Here is a 20115-nt window from a genome sequence, read left to right as displayed (position 1 = left end):
CGTGCTTGTGACCTCTAGTCTTGGTGCTGGGCACCACTGAGAAGAACTTGGCTCTGTCCTCTGTGTGCCCACCCTTCAGGTGTTTATATACATTGATGAGATCTTCCTGAGCCTCCTCCTCTCCAGGCTGAACAGTCCCAGCCTTTCCTTATAGGAGAGATGCTCCAGTCCTTTCATCATCTTAGGGACCCTTCACTAGACGCTTTCCAGCACGTCAGTGTCTGTCGTTCAGGAGGGAGCTTAGCACTCCGACTGTGGCCTCTTCAGTGCCAAGTAGAGGGAAGGATCGCCTCTCTTAACCTGCAGCCCAGGATACCATTAGTCCCTTTTCCACAAGAGTGCGTTGTTGCTGATGTGTCTTTGTGTCTACCAGGACCCTGAGAGCCTTTTCTGCAAAGCTGTTACTGGCACACCAGCTTGTTCCTCCCCAGGGATCGGACTTTTCAGTCCACCTTGCTGACTGATCATCCAGCCTATCGCCTTCTCTGTGAGGCTTTTGTGGGAGACAGTGTAAAAAGCCTTGCTTGAAGTCCAGGTAGAAAACAGCCTTTGCTCTCCCATTGTCTCCCAAACCAGTCTCGTTCTGGAATGCTCGGTCTGCTACGATTTGCTCTGGAAATTTAGAAAAATTTGAGATACTTTTGTAGCTAGATAAAATTGCCAGGGGAGATTTAAAAGGAAAGTGAAGTTTTTATCAGTTCCTTTTCTATTTAAAACAAGGCTTACTGTTTGCTGTTTGTACCCTTGTTTGCTTTTGTACTTGTTCAAGAGCTGGTATCAGAAAATTGTAATGGTTATTTGCAATTAAAATACCATGTTCTGATAGGACAGTGTAACTCATGCTCGGATCTAGGCATACGATCAAAAAACTTTGTTTGGCTAAAAGTTTTATCTTGTTTTAAGAAAAATGTGTTGGTTTGGGGTTTTTTAAGTCTGTAAGTAACATCGGTCTCAAAGTTGGAAGTAGTAGTTGTAGAAAGTTGTCTGTTTCTGATATTGTTCCTTATCACCTTTCACGTTGTCTGGAGTTTTTCTGGTAACGCTGCAAGACAAACAGAAAAGTCTGTTTAAGCTGTAACGGGTATGCAAGATGCTGTTGACACCAAATTTTACTTTAAATTGCTAATTCATCTCTGCAGCTGAACAAGAGAATGTTTGTTCCATTCTTGGGTATCGTAAAGCTTGTTCTGAATCAACTTTCAAAAATGTTGTACTGGAATGACCTCAGCTTTGTGTGCTCAATGTGCTATTTCAAGTATATTTTTGTGTGTTATGATGCTGCTGGGCAGCTAATGTTTTTAACAAGGTTCTTACATTCATGTCTCTCTTCTGCTGTTAGCAGCACATGGTAACTGTCAGCTTCTGGCCATCCCAATAATGAAAACAGAAGCTAAGGATGGAGAAGAGGAAAGCTTACAGACAGCATTCAAAAAGCTAAGAGTGGACACTGCTGGGTGAGTAAAACCACAGGGAGCTACAGAGTTAATGTGTTACAACAGACTCAAAGGGAACACCTTTTCTTTTAAATGTGAAGACATTAGGTAATTCCAGAAGGTTAGGTGCTGAAAACCTTCATTCTAGCTAACCAAACTGGGATAAATTCACTAGTGACAGACATCAGTTCTGAAGAAACTCTAATTTGTTTGATTGCTGTTAGCTCCCAACAGGCTTGAAACAAACCTACCGATAGTCAGCAGTTGATGATGCTTCAAATGAGTTTGGGCATGAATCTGGCTGCCAGAGGTTGTGTCCACAGTGCTAAAACTCTGCTGTTGAAGATTACCGTGGCTCTGAAGCACCATCGTGAGAATAAATTCCCATCTTTTCCCAGGAGAGAAACATTCTTCCTATGTCAGTAAAGGAGAGCATTGAATTCAGTGCATGATTCCCACACAAACTATTTTTATTGATGTCACAAATTTCCTATTTATAACCAGTATCACTAACTAGGAAAGAATGCTTTTTTTGCGTTGTCTTATTTTGTGGGAAATCTGACACGTGGCACTTATCTCCCTGGCCCAGGTAGCAGAACACAAGCAGCACGTCTTCTGTTGACAATGATCATTTTTACCCAAAATGAAAAAAAAAAGGCTCCTATATAATGGTTTTTTTCTGCTGACAAATGCAGGATGTTACATATTATTTTTACAGAGCTGTCTTTCAGTAAGCTGTTGTCAGTGGTGCAGTTGTGCTGGTGACTGAAATGAAAGTGTAGGTAAGGCAGTATGCAAATGTGAAGAGCTTTGATGGCAAGTAGCTGTCTTTCATTCAAATAATGAAACTTGTTAGAAGTGCACCACCATCCAAGTGTCTCTCATTTCTTCTGTATCTTTAGTCCCACTCCCAAATCAGGCATCCTTAATTGCTTTGGAGTTTTTACTGTTGGCCTTCAATTTACTGCTCTGTGTTCATTGCTCATTAAATGGAAAATAGCAGGTGTATAAGACCTATAGTTTACCTGTGTGTGGAGGATTCTTTTCAGTTTCATTTTACAAACCAATTTGATACAGTTTGGAAAATAATTTTCCTGTGAATTCTAGTGTACTATGTGAAGTCATAACATGGAAAAATTGTTCTTGGGATTGTCACAGCTCCATGAAAATGGGAGTTTGGCAGGAATTTGGAGCACCAGAAAAATTAGTAACTCTTTTAAGGACCTTCATGTGAATAGAAGTTGAAGATCTGACACAAGTGTTACTCGAGTGTTTGAACTTGCACTAGTATGAAGAGTTTTAGCTTACGCTATCCTAAACACAGGCTTAAGTGTTCTTCAGTTAAACAAAGTCTATTTGTGTCCAAAGAACATTTATTTTTAGGAAAGAATGGCTTATTTGTCTCTGGAAAGAGGCGTTTTTCTTCAGTGATGGTGTTCGTCCCCTCCCCTCTCCCGGGAAACTGAAATTTAGCCATTGTGTGAGCTTTAGACATTGATGTGTGGATTTTGGATTTGGTTGCTGAATGGTATCAGGTTTGGTGAAAAAATCTGTTTCACAAACTTCTGAGATAGGGATGTGTAAACCCTGTATTTCTGATCTGAGTCTTCTTTGTGGGCAGGTCTTCTGAGATGTATTGTAAATTATTTGTGGCAATCTCTGCTGGGAAAGAGGATTGATAAGCTTTTTCATACTCTTAATACTAACCAGTCTAGGCTGTTAACCTTTTGTTCTCTCTTTCACAGATCTGCTTCTGTCTCTGTGGGTGAAGGCGCAAGTTCTAGACCAGTTAGAACTGTGGCAGATGAAACCAAAGCTAAGAACATGTGTGCTTCTAAGGAAACCTGGCATGGGTAAGAGAAGCTTGGGATAATCAGACTACTTCAAATGATACTACATTGAAAGGGAATTTTAAATAGACAAATTTTCTAGTAACTACACCCCTGCACAAGAGTCCCAAATTTTCTTTATTAAAGAGACTGCTTAAAAAACTCTACACCACATTTTTCTGTTTATAGGTGACTACTATTCTTATATATAATTATAAATTTCTGGATTTTCTGTGCAGAACTTCATGCTTCTTTCCCTCTGAAACAAAACTACCCTTTTTGATTCATTAGTTTTGTGCTGTCATCTTCTGCTTTCTCCTTCTCTTAGGGTTTATTTTCTTGCCTCACATGCTTTACTCTTTCATAATCTTAAAAGTGTGCACTTTAGGTTTCACCTCTCAGGTCTTCCTTTTATACAGCTGCTTGACTGGAACAAAGACAAATTCCAAGATAGCAGAATACTCTGAGCAAATGCTCTGAGCTTAAATCCTTTGTGTGCAATATAACACGGGACAAAATCTCTGCTGCATTTATTTGTAATCCAGTGTTAAGTCTTCTGATGAATCTTCACTCTCTCTCTCTTGTATCTTTCCTTGGTAGGTCTATGAAGAAGCCTTCAAGAGGGGTTGTGAGAACCCAGCGTCGCAGGCGTTCCAAGTCTCCAATTCTTCATCCTCCAAAGTTTATCCATTGCAGCACAAAATCACATTTCATGTGCAACCAGCTAGCGCACAAGAGCCAGATCGATGCCTCAGAAGACAGCCCTGGGTTTGGGATGCTGGTCCCAAAGGAAGCTTGTGCACATGAACGATGCAGTATTGCTCCTGACATTGGCCAGAAGGAAGTTGATGTTGAGTCTTCAGGAGCTCGTGTTACACAGTCGGCATCAGAGAACAAACAGAACTCTCCAGCTGCTGTTTCTCTAGTATCCAAAGCAAGCCTGAAGGCTAGGGAGCTTTCTGACTTTCAATCCGTGTCCAGGCTGAACACAAATAAGCCATGTGCCTGTGCAGATAAAGCCTGTCGGTGTAAACGATGGCAAGATATGGAAGTATACAAATTCTCTGGCTTGCAGAACACCCTTCTGTTGGCACCTGATAGAAGAACAGTTTCTGAGGATCACTCCCAGTCCTTGCCGTCAAGAACTGCTTTAAGTTCTCCACGTTCTTGCTCTGAGCAAGCCAGGGCCTTTGTGGATGACGTGACTATTGAAGATCTTTCAGGATACATGGAATATTACTTGTATATTCCTAAGAAAATGTCTCACATGGCAGAAATGATGTACACCTGACAGCATTAAGCGCTTAAAACAGAAGAGTGGGTGATTTAAATCTGTCCTCCTTCACACTCGTGTGAGATCCAACCCACTGTCTGCTCACTGTGCTTGCAATAAAAACATTGCTTTGCATCTTAGCTAGTGTTCGTTATTTAAGCTGGGCAAACAATCTAGCTTAAGCGTTATAGTTTAAGCTTGGAACAGATAGTGAAGTAAACACAGTGAATGTGTTTAGAGCATACTTGCCTATACTTAAATGACCTAACATTTAGGAAATTACACTTGTTTTCAAGGTCATCCCATTTTGATTTGTTGGAAAAGTCTCTAAATTGCTTAGTGATCAGAGCTCTTATTATGAGAAACTTGGTGTATTTCAGCTTTGTTTCTGAAGTTGCTTTGATCTCAGATTAACACTTGCAGTTTTGGATGCTTGTGCCTCTGATTTTATTTCGTAAAGAAGTGACCATCTCCTGTCCTCATCTTGGTATTGTTACCACTCTAGGTGAATTCAGGAGACAGAGGTGTCTTTTCTTGGTTTGGAGACATTGTTATTTCTTTTGCCTAACGAGACTGAAACAGGGGTCCTTCTGCTTATCTTTGATTATATTAATGTAGTCAGATGCTGTTAGGTTGACGTAACATTTGCTTGCTAGGCTGCCTGATGAGAAAAGAAACTTGGATTGTCAAGCAAGGTTGTTCCAAAAGGCTATCCTGATCTCTGTAGAGTTGGCTAGAGGAAAATGCAAAGCAAGCATAACGTTTTGTTGAGTGTCCAACGGCCATTAGAGACTTGTCTGCAGCAGCAGGAGTACCTTGCTTTCTTCAGGGAGGTTGCTTCTCCGGTTAACCAAAGAAGAAATGAAATGATGGATTCTATTCAGTTTTGGGTTTTTTTGAAGGCTGACACAGCCTGCAGTGGTCCTAATTCCTGCACTGTATTTTCAGCTTTGTTCAGCCTGCTCTGTAACACCAAGCAGAACCCTTCAGGGATTAAGATTTGTAGGCTTCAGCAAACAGTTGTCAGCTGCACTGTAGGGAAGTCTGCTGTGTTTTCTTTCCCCTCCTCTTGTTTTACTAAAACATTGTCACTTTAGGTGCTTTGTCCAGGTCCAAAATACTGGTGGAGCTTTGCATTTTTACTGAAATTTGCTTCTTCAGGAACAACCAGTTTGCCATACTGAGTGTGCATCAGCATAATCTGTGTTATGGGTGTGTGTAGTGGAGGAGCATCCCATCAAATACGGCGGTTTGTTGAGGGGGAGATGAGTTGTGTTAAGTTGTCTTTACTATTTGCAGTGCCTGTGCCTGAACTATTCTCAGCTGTAAGGACTGAAGAAGAAACAGAGCCACACGTTTCTCTGCAGATTCTTTGGTCTTTTACTCTTGTGGGTTTTTTGTCATTTCTGTGGCAGTACCTAGTATCTTAACATAGCTGTGCAAATTTACCTGTTTTGCCGGTCCTGAAGTGTCATTTACTCCTAGATCCTACTTGGGTCCCACATCTCCCTTCCATTTCCATGGCCTTAGACAGCTGTATTTCTGTGGTTTGAGTTCAGGGCAGTTGTTTGTTGCCTGTTGTCTGTGACAGGCCGGTCTGCAAAGTGTGGAACGACATTACTTCTGAAGTAATTATTGTTTGCTCTTTCCAAATGCTGATGTGGGGCTGAGAACGCCTTTCAGTACAGCGCTGCTTCTTACCATTTCTTTCATTAGTCACCCAGACCTGTACATGCAGGACTGCAATGTCAGGTCCTCAGGAATATGTTAAAGACAGCACATTGAAATCAGGAGATAATATAGAATAGAGGAGCAGACTGGGAATGGAGAGAAGCCAGCAGCGTTGGGCCACTAGAGGCCACCCCAGGCAGGGCTGGCTGGGTGCAGGGGCTCCTCCTCAGCCTTCAGGGGAGATTGTGGCTCCTTCTGCCAACATGAAGAAATAAGTCCAGCTCTGGCTAGTTCCTTAGCACGGTGTTAGTGCTTTCTGATGTCAGATTGTGTGATGATGTTAAGACAGCGGTTGACAAAGGCTTTTTAAGTGCCATCTTCTGCGTAAGTTGTTAATGTTTAAACAAAGTGTACTGTCAGTTCACAACTCTTCTGTGTAATTAGGAAGAGTTGCTAAGTAAATAGTTACATGGTCCTGAACTTGGCATGCTCTTAGGGCAGTTACAACATATTTGGGCTGGTAAATCCAGGAACACCATGGAACAGAAGATCATGGGCAGCTGCAGCTGCTGCCTTAACACTTTCCCTTCTGTTACTATAAGGTGTTTTAAGATGCTTTGGTCTACCCAGAAACCACAAAACAAAACCGTCTCAATTTGCTTTGAGAAAATGTAAATTTCCAGTCCTTAATCATGCAGCAAGAACCTTGAAAACATGCCTGAGGAGTCTAAAAGCTTAGCTTTAAAAAACAAAACAAAACAAAACAAAAAAACCAAAACCAACTTCAGCCAATTTAAAGATTCTGTCTTCTTTTAGTTTTATAAAAAGCAAGCTTTAGAGGGCTGGTTCTGCCAAGCAGCACTTCTGAGTAGTGTTGGAGTCCCCTGCCACAGTGCCCATTCCATCCTGTGGCTGAATAAAAGTGAAGCCTTTTGTAATGAGCTTTATAGTAGGTGGTTGGTCCTCACCCGTGCCTACAGGTGCAGTATGTAGATACTTGGCTTTCATTGCAGTTCAATGTTGCATGATTTTTTTTCTATACCTCTTCTTCCTAGAACCTGGATGAGGAGGTTGTCCAAGTTCTTCAACTGAGTTATGCAAGTCTGAAGGTGGTTGTCTGTGGCAGCTTTGCCCCAGAGCTTGGTGGGGGTCTCAGGAGCTCATCTCGAAGGGCAGCACGCAGCTGATGGCTTGGTCTTGCCCCACAGCCCTTGCAGCAGCTTGTGGTAGGTAAGGGGAAGGTCATCTCTAAATGCTTTTGCTGTGACAGTGTCTGTAGGAGATGGGACATGTGTGGCTGGCTTCTCTGTGCCCAGAGAAGTCGTGGATACCCCCGCCAAGGAGGTGTTCAAGACCAGGCTGGATGAGGCTTTGAGCAACCTGATCCAGTGGGAGGTGTCCTTGCCCATGGAAGGGGATGGAATGGGATGATCTTTAAGGTCCCTTCCAACTCAAACCATTCTATGATTCATTCTAAGAGAGAGCTTGGATTAGCCTGTTACCTTCGAGTTTCATTCCTTGTCCTTTCTACCATCTGTATTTGATGACATGAATTGTTTTTATAAGCAACCCTGTCGCTACTCAGTGTGTCTGCCCTGTCCCAAGGGTAGGGTCTCACCTTTCTTTTCCAAACAGAGTGAGACTAAATTATGCTGCCAGCTGCTAAACAGAAGGCAATTTTAGGAAGTTTGTTGTTGTTTGAGAGAGAGGGAGGGGAATGACTATTTGTGGGTTGGTATCCTAAAGCATCTCTGGGAATTCCCTTTAGAAGCAGCAGACGGGGTGTGTGATGGGGCAAGGGCTGTGCTTTCACCTCTTGCTCCAACTCAGCCCCTTGGAACCTTCCTCAAGGTACTCCCTGCCTTGAGCATCCCTTGTGCACAAGGGGGAATGGCCTCAAGCTACACCAGGGGAAGTTCGGACTGGATAGCAGGAAAAAATTCTTCACAGAAAGGGTCATCGTGCACTGGCGGAGGCTGCCCCGGGAGGCAGTGGAGTCCCCATCCCTGGAGGGCTTTGAAAGACGGGTAGCCGAGGTGCTCAGGGACACGGTTTAGTGGCAGATAGGAATGGCCGGATTCAAGAGGTCTTTATCAAGCTGGTGATTCTACGATCCCTTCAGGGACCCGGCGGTGGGACCCGGTTCCTCTCCCAGGCTCTATTTTAAGCAGACATTTACTTTCCCAGCCTCTTCTCCGCCTGGATCCCTGCCCGGGGCTGAGGGGGGAGCAGGGCGGGGGGGAGGGAGGGCTGTGTCTCTTCCCTCCTTCATAAAAGGGCCCCGAGGCGGAGGCCGGGCTCCGGGGTGGGGGGTTATTTTTGGGAGCAGCTCCTGGGATCCGATGCCCTTGTTAGGGCAGCGCTGACCTTTCTCCCGGCGGGGGAGGAGAGCGGAGCGGGGCGGGCGGCTCGGACCCTCGGCTGCCCCTCTCGGGGGGGAGAGAACCGACCCGCCCCCCTCTCCCTCTCCCCCTTCTCCCTCTCCCCTCCCCTCCTTCCAATTCCTCCCTCGTCCCGGTCCCGCTGCCGAGGCAGGAGCCGCCGCTCCCGGTGCCCGTCGCGGCTGCCCCGGGGATGCGGCTCGGGGGCACCGGGGGGCACCATGAGCGGCGGCAGGTTCGATTTCGATGATGGAGGCGCCTATTGCGGGGGCTGGGAAGGGGGCAAAGCCCACGGGCACGGCATTTGCACCGGCCCCAAGGGCCAGGGCGAGTACTCGGGCTCCTGGAACTACGGCTTCGAAGTGGTGGGCATCTACACGTGGCCGAGCGGCAACACCTACGAAGGCTACTGGTCGCAGGGCAAGAGGCACGGGCTAGGGATCGAGACCAAAGGACGGTGGGTTTACAGGGGAGAATGGACCCATGGCTTTAAGGGACGCTACGGCGCCAGGCAGAGCATGAGCAGCGGAGCCAAGTATGAAGGTACCTGGAATAATGGCCTGCAGGACGGCTACGGCACCGAGACGTACGCTGACGGAGGTGAGGGTGGCTCGGGAGAGGGTGGGAGGGTGATACAGGGGCTACGTGTTGGCCCCACTGAAAGGATGACCTGAGCCCCGCTAGAGAGATCCAGACGGGCGCTGTCGTCCGCGATGAGCCGTTGGAGGGCTCCAGTCAAGAAGCTTAGGGTGCAACCTCCTTAAATGCCTGCTAGTGCCCTGGTCCCCGCTATTGATCGCAGCGTGTGCAGCTCAATCTCTGCAGACACGAGAGAGGAGCGGCAGGCGCATTGCTTGCCCTCAGCATCCTTCCCTCGGGAGCTGCTCTCCAGCGTCTGTATCAACAGCTAACACCAACCAGCCTGGGTTTGTGTGGTCTGTCTCTCCCAGTTCCCCCTGGGCTGGTTATTGTGGTTCATTGCCAAACCACACCAGAAACTCCTCACTGCTGCGCGACTGCAGCGAGCCATTCACTTGCTCTCCGGGCTGCGAGTTGTGAATGTTTTCACATCGGATATAAGCCACCCACAGCATTGTAGCACACTTCGACTGTGTATTAAACCGCTTGCATGCCTCTGACAGGCTGCCTGGACATCTGCTTTGCTGAACCATTTTGGTGGAGTTCATCTAAGCTGTTTAGAATACATAGACACACGCCTTTCCCTAAAATAAATCCCTTTGATTACTTGGAAGCTCTCAACCCCTGCTAGCACACACACGTACCACACAGCCAGATATTTGTTGTGCTCTGTAAATGCTGAGTCTAATTGTGTTCTTGCGTTAGTGGCAATTTTGGGGTTAGAAACATTGCAAGAATCTCTGTACAAGTAATTCTGTAGCTCTTCAGTACTGTAGTGTTCCAGGCTGCCATATATAGGATAGCTAAATAGAGAGGGTGATTTGAAAGAATACCCTTCAAATATGGATCAGAATTGCATCTATATTTATCTAGAACAGGCAGTGCAGTTAGTTTGTACAGAAAAATAATGGTACTGGTATAAATGTTCAGAATGAAATTAGTAAAATGGACTCATTCAAGACTGTGAGGTTTGTGCTTTTACACATGTATTTCTCATTGAGTTGCCTGCGTACATAGCTAACTTTAAGCCTGGGAATACACTCTTGAAGTTGACTGATTTTTTTGTACACCCTTTGAGGCAGTAGGTACAGACACAAACTGATTAATCCCTCCAGCTCCTTAAATTTTCTCTCCCCTCTGCCTGTGGCTGCAGAAAAGTTAAAGGCTGAGCTGTGCAGCTTGCACCACAGCAGCAAGAGTTCAGGCTAATACATCTGTGTGCACTCCTGCATGTAAAACTTCACGTGAGGCTGTTAGATGAGTGGGTTGTGCATAAGGTGTGCTCTGATGAGTAATGAGCAACCATCAAGTGACTGTAGGCTGCTGTTGGTACTTTCATTCTGGAGATGGAAAGGTCTCCTATGAATTTCCATGGCTGCTTCCTCACTGATTCCTAAAATGCGTCTTCTTCTAAGGGTGCAGAGCTGCTGGATTTTGTGTTAATATTGTAGAGAATTTTGAGAGGTGAAACTTGATGTAGGAATTTGAATTTGATTAGATCTTGGACTGAAATCTTGGGACAGAAGAGGGGGAAAGATGAGTCAGGATTTTCTCCTGTAACGATATATAAGATATCGCTTCTGTCAGCACAGCACTCCTGTACCCAGAAACGTGTTGTGTGTGTGATCCTTGGTGCCACCCAAGGTTGGCAGTTGAGCCCTGATCCGTGAGGATGTGCCCTGCCAAAGTCCCCCCTGGGCAGTGCTAAGCTGAGCAGGTCCAGCAGGACCCGGCAGCCGCTCCTTGTGGTGGGACATCACATTCTGGCTGGTCCAAGCTGTTCATTCAACTCAAGAGCTTCTCTGATAGTATGGGAATGCGTAGAAAGCTGCACATGAAGCCAAGAGGTGGATTGCCAGACAGCTTCATGTGTGCAGAATGATCTTACTGATTTGCAGGACCTGCTCCTGTTTTGTCTTTCACCTGTACCCAGTAACCATCTGCAAGATCAAGATGTGGCCAGGCTGCTAATTTGACCTGTTTATATTTGAATTTGAGGTTGCCAAGATAAACATCTGGAAAGGCTTTGGAAATCTGCCGTCCCTTGAGTAGGGGACATGATTCCCAAGCCCCTTGGAAGCCAGCCACTTGAGGAAGAGGGCTCTGGGAACCTGCAGCTCTTGCCAGGTCATTAGCAGTTTTAGGTCATGGCTGGGCTGCTTGCAGATTTCAGGGGATGTAGACTTTAAATTGACTTTATACACACGTGCACGGAATAACTTTATACTTTAAAATACACTTACAAATCGCATACAGCCCTAAAAGTATGATTTATCTTGCATCTGGCTGAGGATGATGGCTAAATAAAGCCCAAATCTGCAATGAAGCTTTTGCAAATCGTGTATAGATTTTTGGTGTCTATTAAGAAGTAGACTCATGGTATGGTCTAGCCTAGGCACTGTGTGGGTTGTTTGCTTTTTCTCTCTGCTACCAAGTGCCCAGTCTTGTGAAAACTGTGGGAGACTGATGGCTTGAAGAGCTTGCCTTCTGTAGCGTTGAAGTGTTCTGTCAGCCAGGGAATTCAGAGCTCTTGGTGTGGCCAGGCAGAGACAGTAACACTGTGATGTATTTCCTTGCTGAGCATCCAAACTGAATACACATGCTTGTGTCCTGCTGTCACCAGGGAAGAGCTCAGAGCTCTTTACAAGGGCAGGATGCACTTGCTAAAGCAGACGGTGATTGCAGTTGTGGAAGGCACAGCATGGAGGAAAGCATTATCTTCCAACCTAAGCTCTGAGTAAACACCTAGTTATTTGGCTCCCACCTGTAAGTTATTTTCTCTGCTATAAGGAAGTCTTCATTTTGTGGATGCTTTTGTGCTTTTGACTCCAAGTGCTTGACCCAGTCAAACCTCACTGCAGAAAAAGTCTCCTTGCTAGTGCAGAGTTGTGCAGGATCAGAGCCCAAAACTAGGCTTTGCTATACCAATAACTGTATATATTTCTCTACAGGGGTGTGACAGCTCACCTACGGCTGAAGCAGCCTAAAACCAACTTAGTTTTGACACTGCAAGTTTGTCTCTAGGACACTAAGAGAAACCAGTGGTGTCAATTAACCACGTGTGGAAACCATTAGACCATGCAGTGATCATGAGACCGCAAGACAGGGGTAAAGAAATGCAGAAGCGCACTTTGGTGAGACAGGGGAAACAAGGTGATGTGGAGCAGTGCCGGCTCTTCGGGTGCCCAGGGCAAGGAAGGCATAGTGCAAAGGGACCTGGGCTGGGACAGGAGGAGCAGCATCTGTGGGGCCTCTCTTTTCCAACAGAAACCATCAGATAATAGTGTTTGCACCAAAAAAGAAGCACTAGGTTTTCTATGTCCTATCTCACACATGGTACGTGATGCCCTTTGTCCTGTCACTGGACACCACTGAAAAGAGTCTGGCCCCATCCTCCTGACACCCACCCTTTAGATATTGATAAGGATTAGTAAGCTCTCCTCTCAGTCTTCTGCAGGCTAAACAGACCCAGGTCTCTCAGCCATTTCTCATAAGCAAGATACTCCAGTCCCATCATCATCTCTGTGGCTTCCACTGAACTCTCTCCAGTCATTCCTGGTCTTTCTTGAGCTGGGGAGCCCAGAACTGGACACAGAACTCTGGATGGGGCCTCATTACTGCAGAGTAGAGAGAGCAGAACCTCCCTTACCCTGCTTGCCACGATCTCTTTCATGCACTCTAGGATAACCTTGCCCACCTTGGCCATGAGTGCACGTTGCTGGCTTATCATCAACTTGTCTGCCAGGACTGCTTTCCAGCTGCTTTCCAGCAGATCAACCCCTCACCTGTCCTGGTGCAGGGGGTTGTTCCTCCCCAGGTGCAGGACTCTGCACTTGTCCTTGTTGAACTTCTTTAGGTTCCTCTCCACCCACCTCTCCTGCCTGTCCAGGTCTCCCTGAATGACAACACAGCCTTCTTTGATGTTTTGATATCCAGGAGGTAGTGGTGGCTCAGGGATGTGTAGCCCTGCTGAGCAACCACCTGCAGCGCAGAGGGGTTTTGCACAGCCCCATTCGCTCTTGAACTGGCTGCAGTGGTACGTGTCAGTGAGCCAGAGCTTGGCTCCACTCGAACCTTGTGTGCCCTGACGCACGACTGCCGGCGCTTCCAGCTGCTCTCAGCAGCCTCTGGCTCCGCTCCAGGCATGGTTTATGGCTCTGCCCTGGCACGAAGCTTCAGTCGAGCACTGAATCGCAGCATGACAGGGACGTGGCGGTGCCTACTCACCCCTGTGTTAGCTGGATAGCCGCAGGCAGCGTGCTGTGTCAGTGCCCTCCATTAAATCGGGCAGGGTTGTAAGGTTTGGTCACACCGCGCACCAGAGGGACAACATTGCTTGTGCCGTATGGGCTGAAATCAGTCAGCCAAAGCCAGCCTGAAGAGCTGGTGTGAAACCTTATGTTGAGGGTAGGCACTTGTGCCCCCGAGAAATGTCCCCCCAGTCTCTGTTCCCTGAATACCCTCTGTGTCACACGGCTTTTCCTATGCAGGTGGCCCTGGTGCTGCTCAGAATAGAGGAGGCTGGGGACTTGTGGAGGGCAGCAGCTACTCCAATCTGGCCCCCAAGGTGCAGCTGAGTCCCATAAACCTGCGAGACTTTTCCAGAGTTCCTCTTCCAGGGGGTTAACATAGCAGCACTGTTGGCCGCAGTCTGCTATGTGCGAGGCTGTCCTGTCCTCGGAGGAGGTCTCCAATGTCACCCTGATCGTATGTCAGCCCTGCTTACTGGCCAGGCAGGCGGGGATGGAGCACCAGCTTCACCAGCGCTTGGTGCAGAGGGACCTGGGGCAGTATGGGGTCTCCATAGCTTCATTTTGCGCTAGAAGGACTTACCACGTTTTTATGGAGATAGATTTAGGAGCACAACGAAGAACATGGCCAGATACCTGGGCATTTCCAACGATGGTCCTTGGCTCCCTGTTCATGCCTAGACTCCTAACCCATGCTGCTCACTTTACTTTTCCTAATAGAGGTTCAAGCTCTGCCAAGAAACTGGACAACGGCCCCTTTCTCTGGCAGATCACTCCCCGTGCCTGGCCGCAGCCCACAGATGCTCTGCACTACCTGAACCCTTTTTTTTTTTTTTTTCAGTTAAGAAGACCAAATATTTGCAGGGAGCCCAAATTTGCATGTGCTATGGGGTGGGCAGGGGCCGGTGGGGGGCAGCTCACCCTGGAGCAGCAGCTGCTGCCTGCTTGGACACTTCTTGTCTTTCCTGGCCCCTGGTGCTGTAAGTTAACACCCCACAGGCGGGTCCAAAGAGGATTTCAACGAAACCTGAAGCTTGGGAGGAGAGATTATGCTGCAGAAGCAGCCTTGAGAGACTGTAAAATATGCACTCCCACAATTGCCAAAGAAGGAACTGGATTTGCTCCCTGGGGAGCAGGGTCATCCGTGGTCTCAGTAACGGCATCTGATGGGGGGAGATGAATGCCTTGTTGATAGGTCACCCCCTTCTTTCTCAGCCTTGCCCTGCTGAGCTTTCTTGGGACCCTGGGAGTGCTTGTTCTCCCAAAATTTGGTACTTTGTGATAGGTCACTGCTTAGTGAAAGCCGGGTTTAGGACAGATGCCTATGAAAATGCCCCCAACACAGCTGGCCCTTCACTTGCATGGAACAGCATTTGGGAGAGTAAAGGAGTGGGGTGGCCTTTCCAAGGGTGTTTCTTCTCCCCCAGTGCCCTGGGAAGAAGGGTTGCCAGCAACCTCTGCCCCACAGGGTGCCAATTCACCATTCCAGGTCCTGTAATTCTAGGAGCAGAGCTGAATGCTGCTTTTGTTTTGTGTGGTTTGACAGTTTCTGAGGCAACTGTATCTACAGAGCGAGGAGAGCTGGGCCAGGGAGACAGCTCATCTCATCCCATCCCACCCCACAGGGCTCAGCAGGGATGTGCTGCCCTTCGCAGCCTGCTGTGCTGGGGCTATAGGCAAAGGCTGTCCCCCCTGCTCTTCAGAGGGGTTCTTACAGGGAGCTTTGATGTTACTAATTTAAAGCTCTTGACATCCTGCTGAGAAAAATCAGAGTTCTGATTCATTCATTCTTCTGGAGCCTGCAGATGTGCAGACGTGGAATGGGTCTGGAAAGGAGCAGCATGCTTTTCCCAGTCCTCCAAAGTGTCACTGCTAAGGTCCTGCTGGCTTAGAGGTGCAGCCCTGGCCATGAACACAATCATCTCTGCGTCCCGCATCATATGATGCCGTGTGCCCTCTTGAGCTGGGTCTGGAGGAGCATGGTAGGATGCTGGGATTTTGTCTGTTTCTTGCTTCATGCAGTGTGGCACAAGCCTTGGTCTTGGGACCACAGAGCAGGTGTATGTCGGGGCCCAACGTGTGCTACTGCAGGTACAAGGGGCAGCCCTGCTATGGGCTGGCACCCATCTCAGGGGTCTACAGCTGGTCCTGGCAGCCTGTGAGTGACAAACTGCAGAACGGGCTGAAAGGGACTGTCCCCGAGCCAAGGAATGCTGAGCCACCACAGCTTGCCTGTCTGCTGGGCTGCTGCCACCTCAGCACAGCCCGAACTCCATCCCTATGGGGGTGCCTCCCACTCCCTTGTCCAGATGTAAACCCGGACCGTGTTTATTAAGTGGGTTGGTGTTTGCATCCCCTGGTGTTCCAGCCCAATTCCAGTCAGATGTCACCTGCCTCTCAGGCTTGTGTCCTCTGGTCCCTGGGAAAGGCTGCTTTTGCAGGCAGGTGAGCACTGCCATAGAATCACAGAATCACCAGGTTTGAAAAGACCCATTGGATCATCGAGTCCAACCATTCCTGTCAAACACTAACCCATGTCCCTTAGCGCCTTGTCCACCCGTCCCTTAAACCCCTCCAGGGAAGGGGACTCAACCCCCTCCCTGGGCAGCCTCTGCCAGTGCCCAGTGACCCTTCCCATTAAAATTTTTTCCGTAATGTTCAGCCTAAACCTCCCCTGGCTGAGCTTGAGGCCATTCCCTCTCGTCCTGTCCCCTGTCACTTGGGAGAAGAGCCCAGCTCCCTCCTCTCCACAACCTCCTTTCAGGTAGTTGCAGAGAGCAATGAGGTCTCCCCTCAGCCTCCTCTTCTCCAGGCTAAACACCCCCAGCTCTCTCAGCCGTTCCTCATAAGGCCTGTTCTCCAGCCCCCTCACCAGCTTCGTTGCTCTTCCCTGGACTCGCTCCAGAGCCTCAACATCCTTCTTGTGGTGAGGGGCCCAGAACTGAACACAGGATTCGAGGAGCGGTCTCACCAGCGCTGAGTCCAGAGGGAGAATAACCTCCCTGGACCTGCTGGCCACGCCGTTTCTGATCCGAGCCAGGATACCCGAGCTGGGGAAGGTGGGTTCATCTTCTCTAGGGTGGCGCTACCCCACAGCCTCTCTTCTTCTGCTGGCTCACCCAGGAGCGAGCTGCCTTTTCACCCCGTCCTTCTTCTCTCCCACAGGCACGTACCAGGGCCAGTTCACCAACGGCATGCGGCACGGCTATGGCGTGCGGCAGAGCGTGCCCTATGGCATGGCCTCCGTGGTGCGCTCCCCGCTGCGCACCTCCCTCTCCTCCCTGCGGAGCGAGCACAGCAATGGCACCCTGCCCCAGCAGGACCCCCCTGCGGCCAACCCCGAGAGCCTGCCCCTCTCGCCCACCATCACCCGCGGCGGCTTCGCCCTCAGCCTCTATGCGGAGGCGGAGGCCGGCAAGCCCAAGAAGGGGGGGCTCTTCCGCAGGGGCTCCTTGCTGGGGAAGCTGAAGAAGTCCGAGTCCAAGTCATCCCTGGCCAGCCAGAAGAGCCGTGTCAGCTTTCTCAAGAGTGAGAGCGGGATCAGCTCGGCCGCCAGCGACGCCACCTCCACTGTCAGCCTGGGCGAGGGTGCTGAGGGCGAGGAGTACCCCCCGTTCGAGTCCGACATCGATGCCACCACCACGGAGACCTACATGGGTGAGTGGAAGAACGACAAGCGCGCTGGCTTTGGTGTCAGCGAGCGTTCCAGCGGGCTGAAGTATGAGGGCGAGTGGCTGGACAACCTACGGCACGGCTACGGCTGCACCACACTGCCCGACGGCAAGAAGGAGGAGGGCAAGTACCGCCACAACGTCCTCGTCAAGGGCATGAAGAAGCGTGTGATCCCCCTCAAGAGTGCCAAGATCCGGCAGAAGGTGGACAGGAGCGTGGAGGGGGCTCAGAGAGCCGCTGCCATTGCCCGGCAGAAGTCAGAGATTGCAGCATCCAGGTAGGTGCTTGGGGCTCCAACGCACAGCTTCCCGTGGTGGTGCTGCTCCCCATCCCACGTGTCCCTCTGGAACCGTTCTGCGTGCCTCATCACTGCACACTGGCAGTGGGGGCAAACGCAGCTCCTTGCAATTTCTATTTGATTCTTAAAATGCTGACAGAACAGATCTGAGAGCTACTGTGGCAGCCCAGGGGTGTCTGGTACTTGTCCTCCCTCTCGCTCTCTCTCCTGCCCACCTGCATCCCTGATCCAGGGAGGAGCCAATACTCAGCAAGGATGCTTAGCAGGATGGGGAACAGGAGCTGGTGGGATGGGGAGCATCCTGGTGCCATTCCAGGTTGCTGGAGTCACTGGTTGTCGTTGATGAGACAGGTGACAAATAGTGGGGTTTGTCTATGGTAAATCCAACAGGATCATAGGGTCAGTGGGATGTGTCCCAGACAGATTGGATCTGCAGCAGGGGGTGGCTCAGCCTTAGAGACTCCAAGTGTGAAGCGTAGGGAGTTTATGGGATGCATTATGGTTGTTGCTTAATTTTAACAGGTCGGTGTAATGGGCTCTCTGGGACAAACACTGCTGTGGTGGGATGCTGCGGGCAGAGCCTCTAACAGGTACCAAACAGAGAAGGAAGGGGGTTGCTGCTGCCTTGGGGAGCACTCTGAGGCTCAGCTGCCCAGGCTTTGAGTGAGTGTTTCTGCCATGAGGAAGGCAGCAACTGGAGTCAGGGTGGATAGCTGAGCCCACAGTGGATGGCTGTGCCTGATCTCGTGGCATACAGCCTGATACCGTGGTTTGCAATGTTTTAGGATGCCAGGAAAGGAGGAACCACGAGGGCTAAGCTGGGTTTGTCTCCTTTTACCCCCCCAGTTTGTCCTGGCCAGATGCTGCAGGTGGGCAGGGGGCTGTGGCAGCCAGCAGTTAGGGAGCGGCAGCATGCCTGGCGTTGCGTGCTGCAGGGGCATGCGAGGGAGGAGCGTGCAAGGAGCTGCTGTGAGCTCATGGCAGTCTCTCATTGCTCCGGTGTCTGTTGTGCTGGCAGACATGGGCACCGCCGGGCACTGCATTGCCCCAACGCTGTATGGTACATCAGGACCATCCAGGTGGGCTTTACTCAGAATTAGCTGTGTTAGAAATTAGCAGGACCTGTTCCTCCTCCCACAGCATTCCTGCCACTCTCAGAGCTGGCCTGGCTGAGACTAGGTATCATCAGGCAGGGTCGGAGCCTTCGCTCCTCTTCCTCATGGAAAAGCAATTGTGACAGATCCAAAGTTTCACCCTGCCTCTCTGTGCAAATCTTGCCCCATGCAGGCTTTGCTCAGCTGCTGGGACTCCAGGGCTGTCCTGCCTCACTCCTTCTTAGTGCTGCTTAATTATCAAAGTTACTTCATTACTAAGCAGAGATGCAAAATAATAGTGGTGAGGAGGGTGCCTGTTCCCAAATCCCATCCGTCCCTTCCGAGAAACCCCAGCTCTACTCTCCTGGTGGCTGTTTCTGCTCCAAAGTTTTTTTGGGAGCGTGGTTGTTTCTTAAGCAAAATATAGTTACCTCAGAGACCAGCAGAGAAAAACTGACAGGATTGCAAGTGAAACACCATTCAGGGCCAGCTGGGATAAAAATAACAGGCTGGGGCAGCGTGGGGCCTCTGGATCCTCCTGGCAGGGGAGGCTCAGCCCGACACCAGCTTCGCTGTGACTGGGAAAAACGTGCAGCTGCGGCACTGAGCGCCCGTAAATACAGAGGCTGGAGTTGTAAAAGCTGCTACCCAAGAGCTCAGCTGGTTTACACAGGCTTCTTTTTATTATACACTATTTACACTTTGGATCAAAAGTGGCTCTACGTTGTTTTTCATCAGGGGCTGGAATGTGCCTGCTGCCCTGGCCAGGGACTGCATCCCTCCCAACGTGGCTAGGGAATAATTTCCTATTAAGGAAACGTCAGAGCTAGAGGAAATAAGACATTAAAGACGTTTTCCTGCAGGGAGTCCTATCTTCACAGACCCTGCGATAGTGCAACAGTTGTGGCAGGGGCAGAGGATGCCTCTTTTTGCAGCGCTGCGATGCCCCAGCTCCCGTTTCCTGTGGCGCTGCCCACAGCTGAGCTGGACACACTGCAAGAGAAGAATCCGGGCTCCTTCATCCTGTAAACTGTTACTCATCATTTCCATCGACGTTTACTCCTGACGCATGTTGCTCTGGGCAGAGCCACTCTCTCTACCTAATGCCTTATACAAATCTGGCTCACGTTCTCCTTCCTCCTCTTTTCAGCTCACCTTTGGGGTTGAGAGTAAATATAGATAATTTTGCCTTGAGAGGGTCCTTAGGTTAAATCCCAGCTCTGCCACCAGCTTTCTCTTTGGCTTTGAACCCTGCCTCGGTTTCCACACCAAGGACAGAGAGTAATTCCAGACAGATTGAGAAAATTGATTGTTACAGTTTATAAAATGACTGTACTATTGTCAGCATCGCTCTAACTCCTAGGTGGAGTTTCTAGATGGAGTGTTTATGTTTCTCCTCGGATGGCAGCATGTAGCTCACCCAAAGAAATGTCTTTGAGGCTGCATGTGTCCTTTCCTGAGAGAAGATGTGACATATCTACATGTCAGATTATTGCTAGGACCTAATTACCAGGACACAGCAGCCAGGTTCTGCAGACACCAGACCCCACATCCGCATACCTGTGCTGTTGTACG

The 20115-nt window shown here is 49.2% G+C and overlaps 2 protein-coding genes across 2 annotated transcripts in view; both read left to right on the top strand.

Annotated features, from left to right (window-relative positions):
* Positions 1-918: 918 nt before the first annotated feature.
* OSER1 (oxidative stress responsive serine rich 1) lies at positions 919-4675 on the top strand. The gene is made up of 3 exons (XM_069872077.1): positions 919-1454; positions 3179-3286; positions 3863-4675. The coding sequence occupies exons 1-3, from the start codon at positions 1378-1380 to the stop codon at positions 4551-4553; spliced, it is 876 nt and encodes a 291-aa protein (XP_069728178.1). The 5' UTR covers positions 919-1377; the 3' UTR covers positions 4554-4675.
* Positions 4676-8764: 4089 nt separating this feature from the next.
* JPH2 (junctophilin 2) overlaps positions 8765-20115 on the top strand; it is a 32959-nt gene continuing 21608 nt past the window's right edge. Inside the window, exons 1-2 of the mRNA XM_069872055.1 lie at positions 8765-9187; positions 16642-17425. Of these exons, the coding sequence (XP_069728156.1) occupies positions 8809-9187; positions 16642-17425 (1163 nt within the window). The 5' untranslated portion in view covers positions 8765-8808. The remainder of the gene's footprint in view (positions 9188-16641; positions 17426-20115) is intronic.

This window comes from Phaenicophaeus curvirostris, chromosome 18 (assembly GCF_032191515.1).
Source record: "Phaenicophaeus curvirostris isolate KB17595 chromosome 18, BPBGC_Pcur_1.0, whole genome shotgun sequence".
Taxonomy (NCBI): Eukaryota; Metazoa; Chordata; class Aves; order Cuculiformes; family Cuculidae; genus Phaenicophaeus; species Phaenicophaeus curvirostris.
This window is presented reverse-complemented; position numbering and strand designations above follow the sequence as displayed.

Excerpts from the sequence above, each read along its gene's own strand:
- OSER1 (XM_069872077.1), top strand. The coding sequence starts at position 1,378 with ATGAAAACAGAAGCTAAGGATGGAGAAGAGGAAAGCTTACAGACAGCA. Across the intron at positions 1,455-3,178 it reads CTAAGAGTGGACACTGCTGG|ATCTGCTTCTGTCTCTGTGG; the intron begins GTGAGTAAAACC and ends TCTCTTTCACAG. Across the intron at positions 3,287-3,862 it reads TCTAAGGAAACCTGGCATGG|GTCTATGAAGAAGCCTTCAA; the intron begins GTAAGAGAAGCT and ends TTTCCTTGGTAG.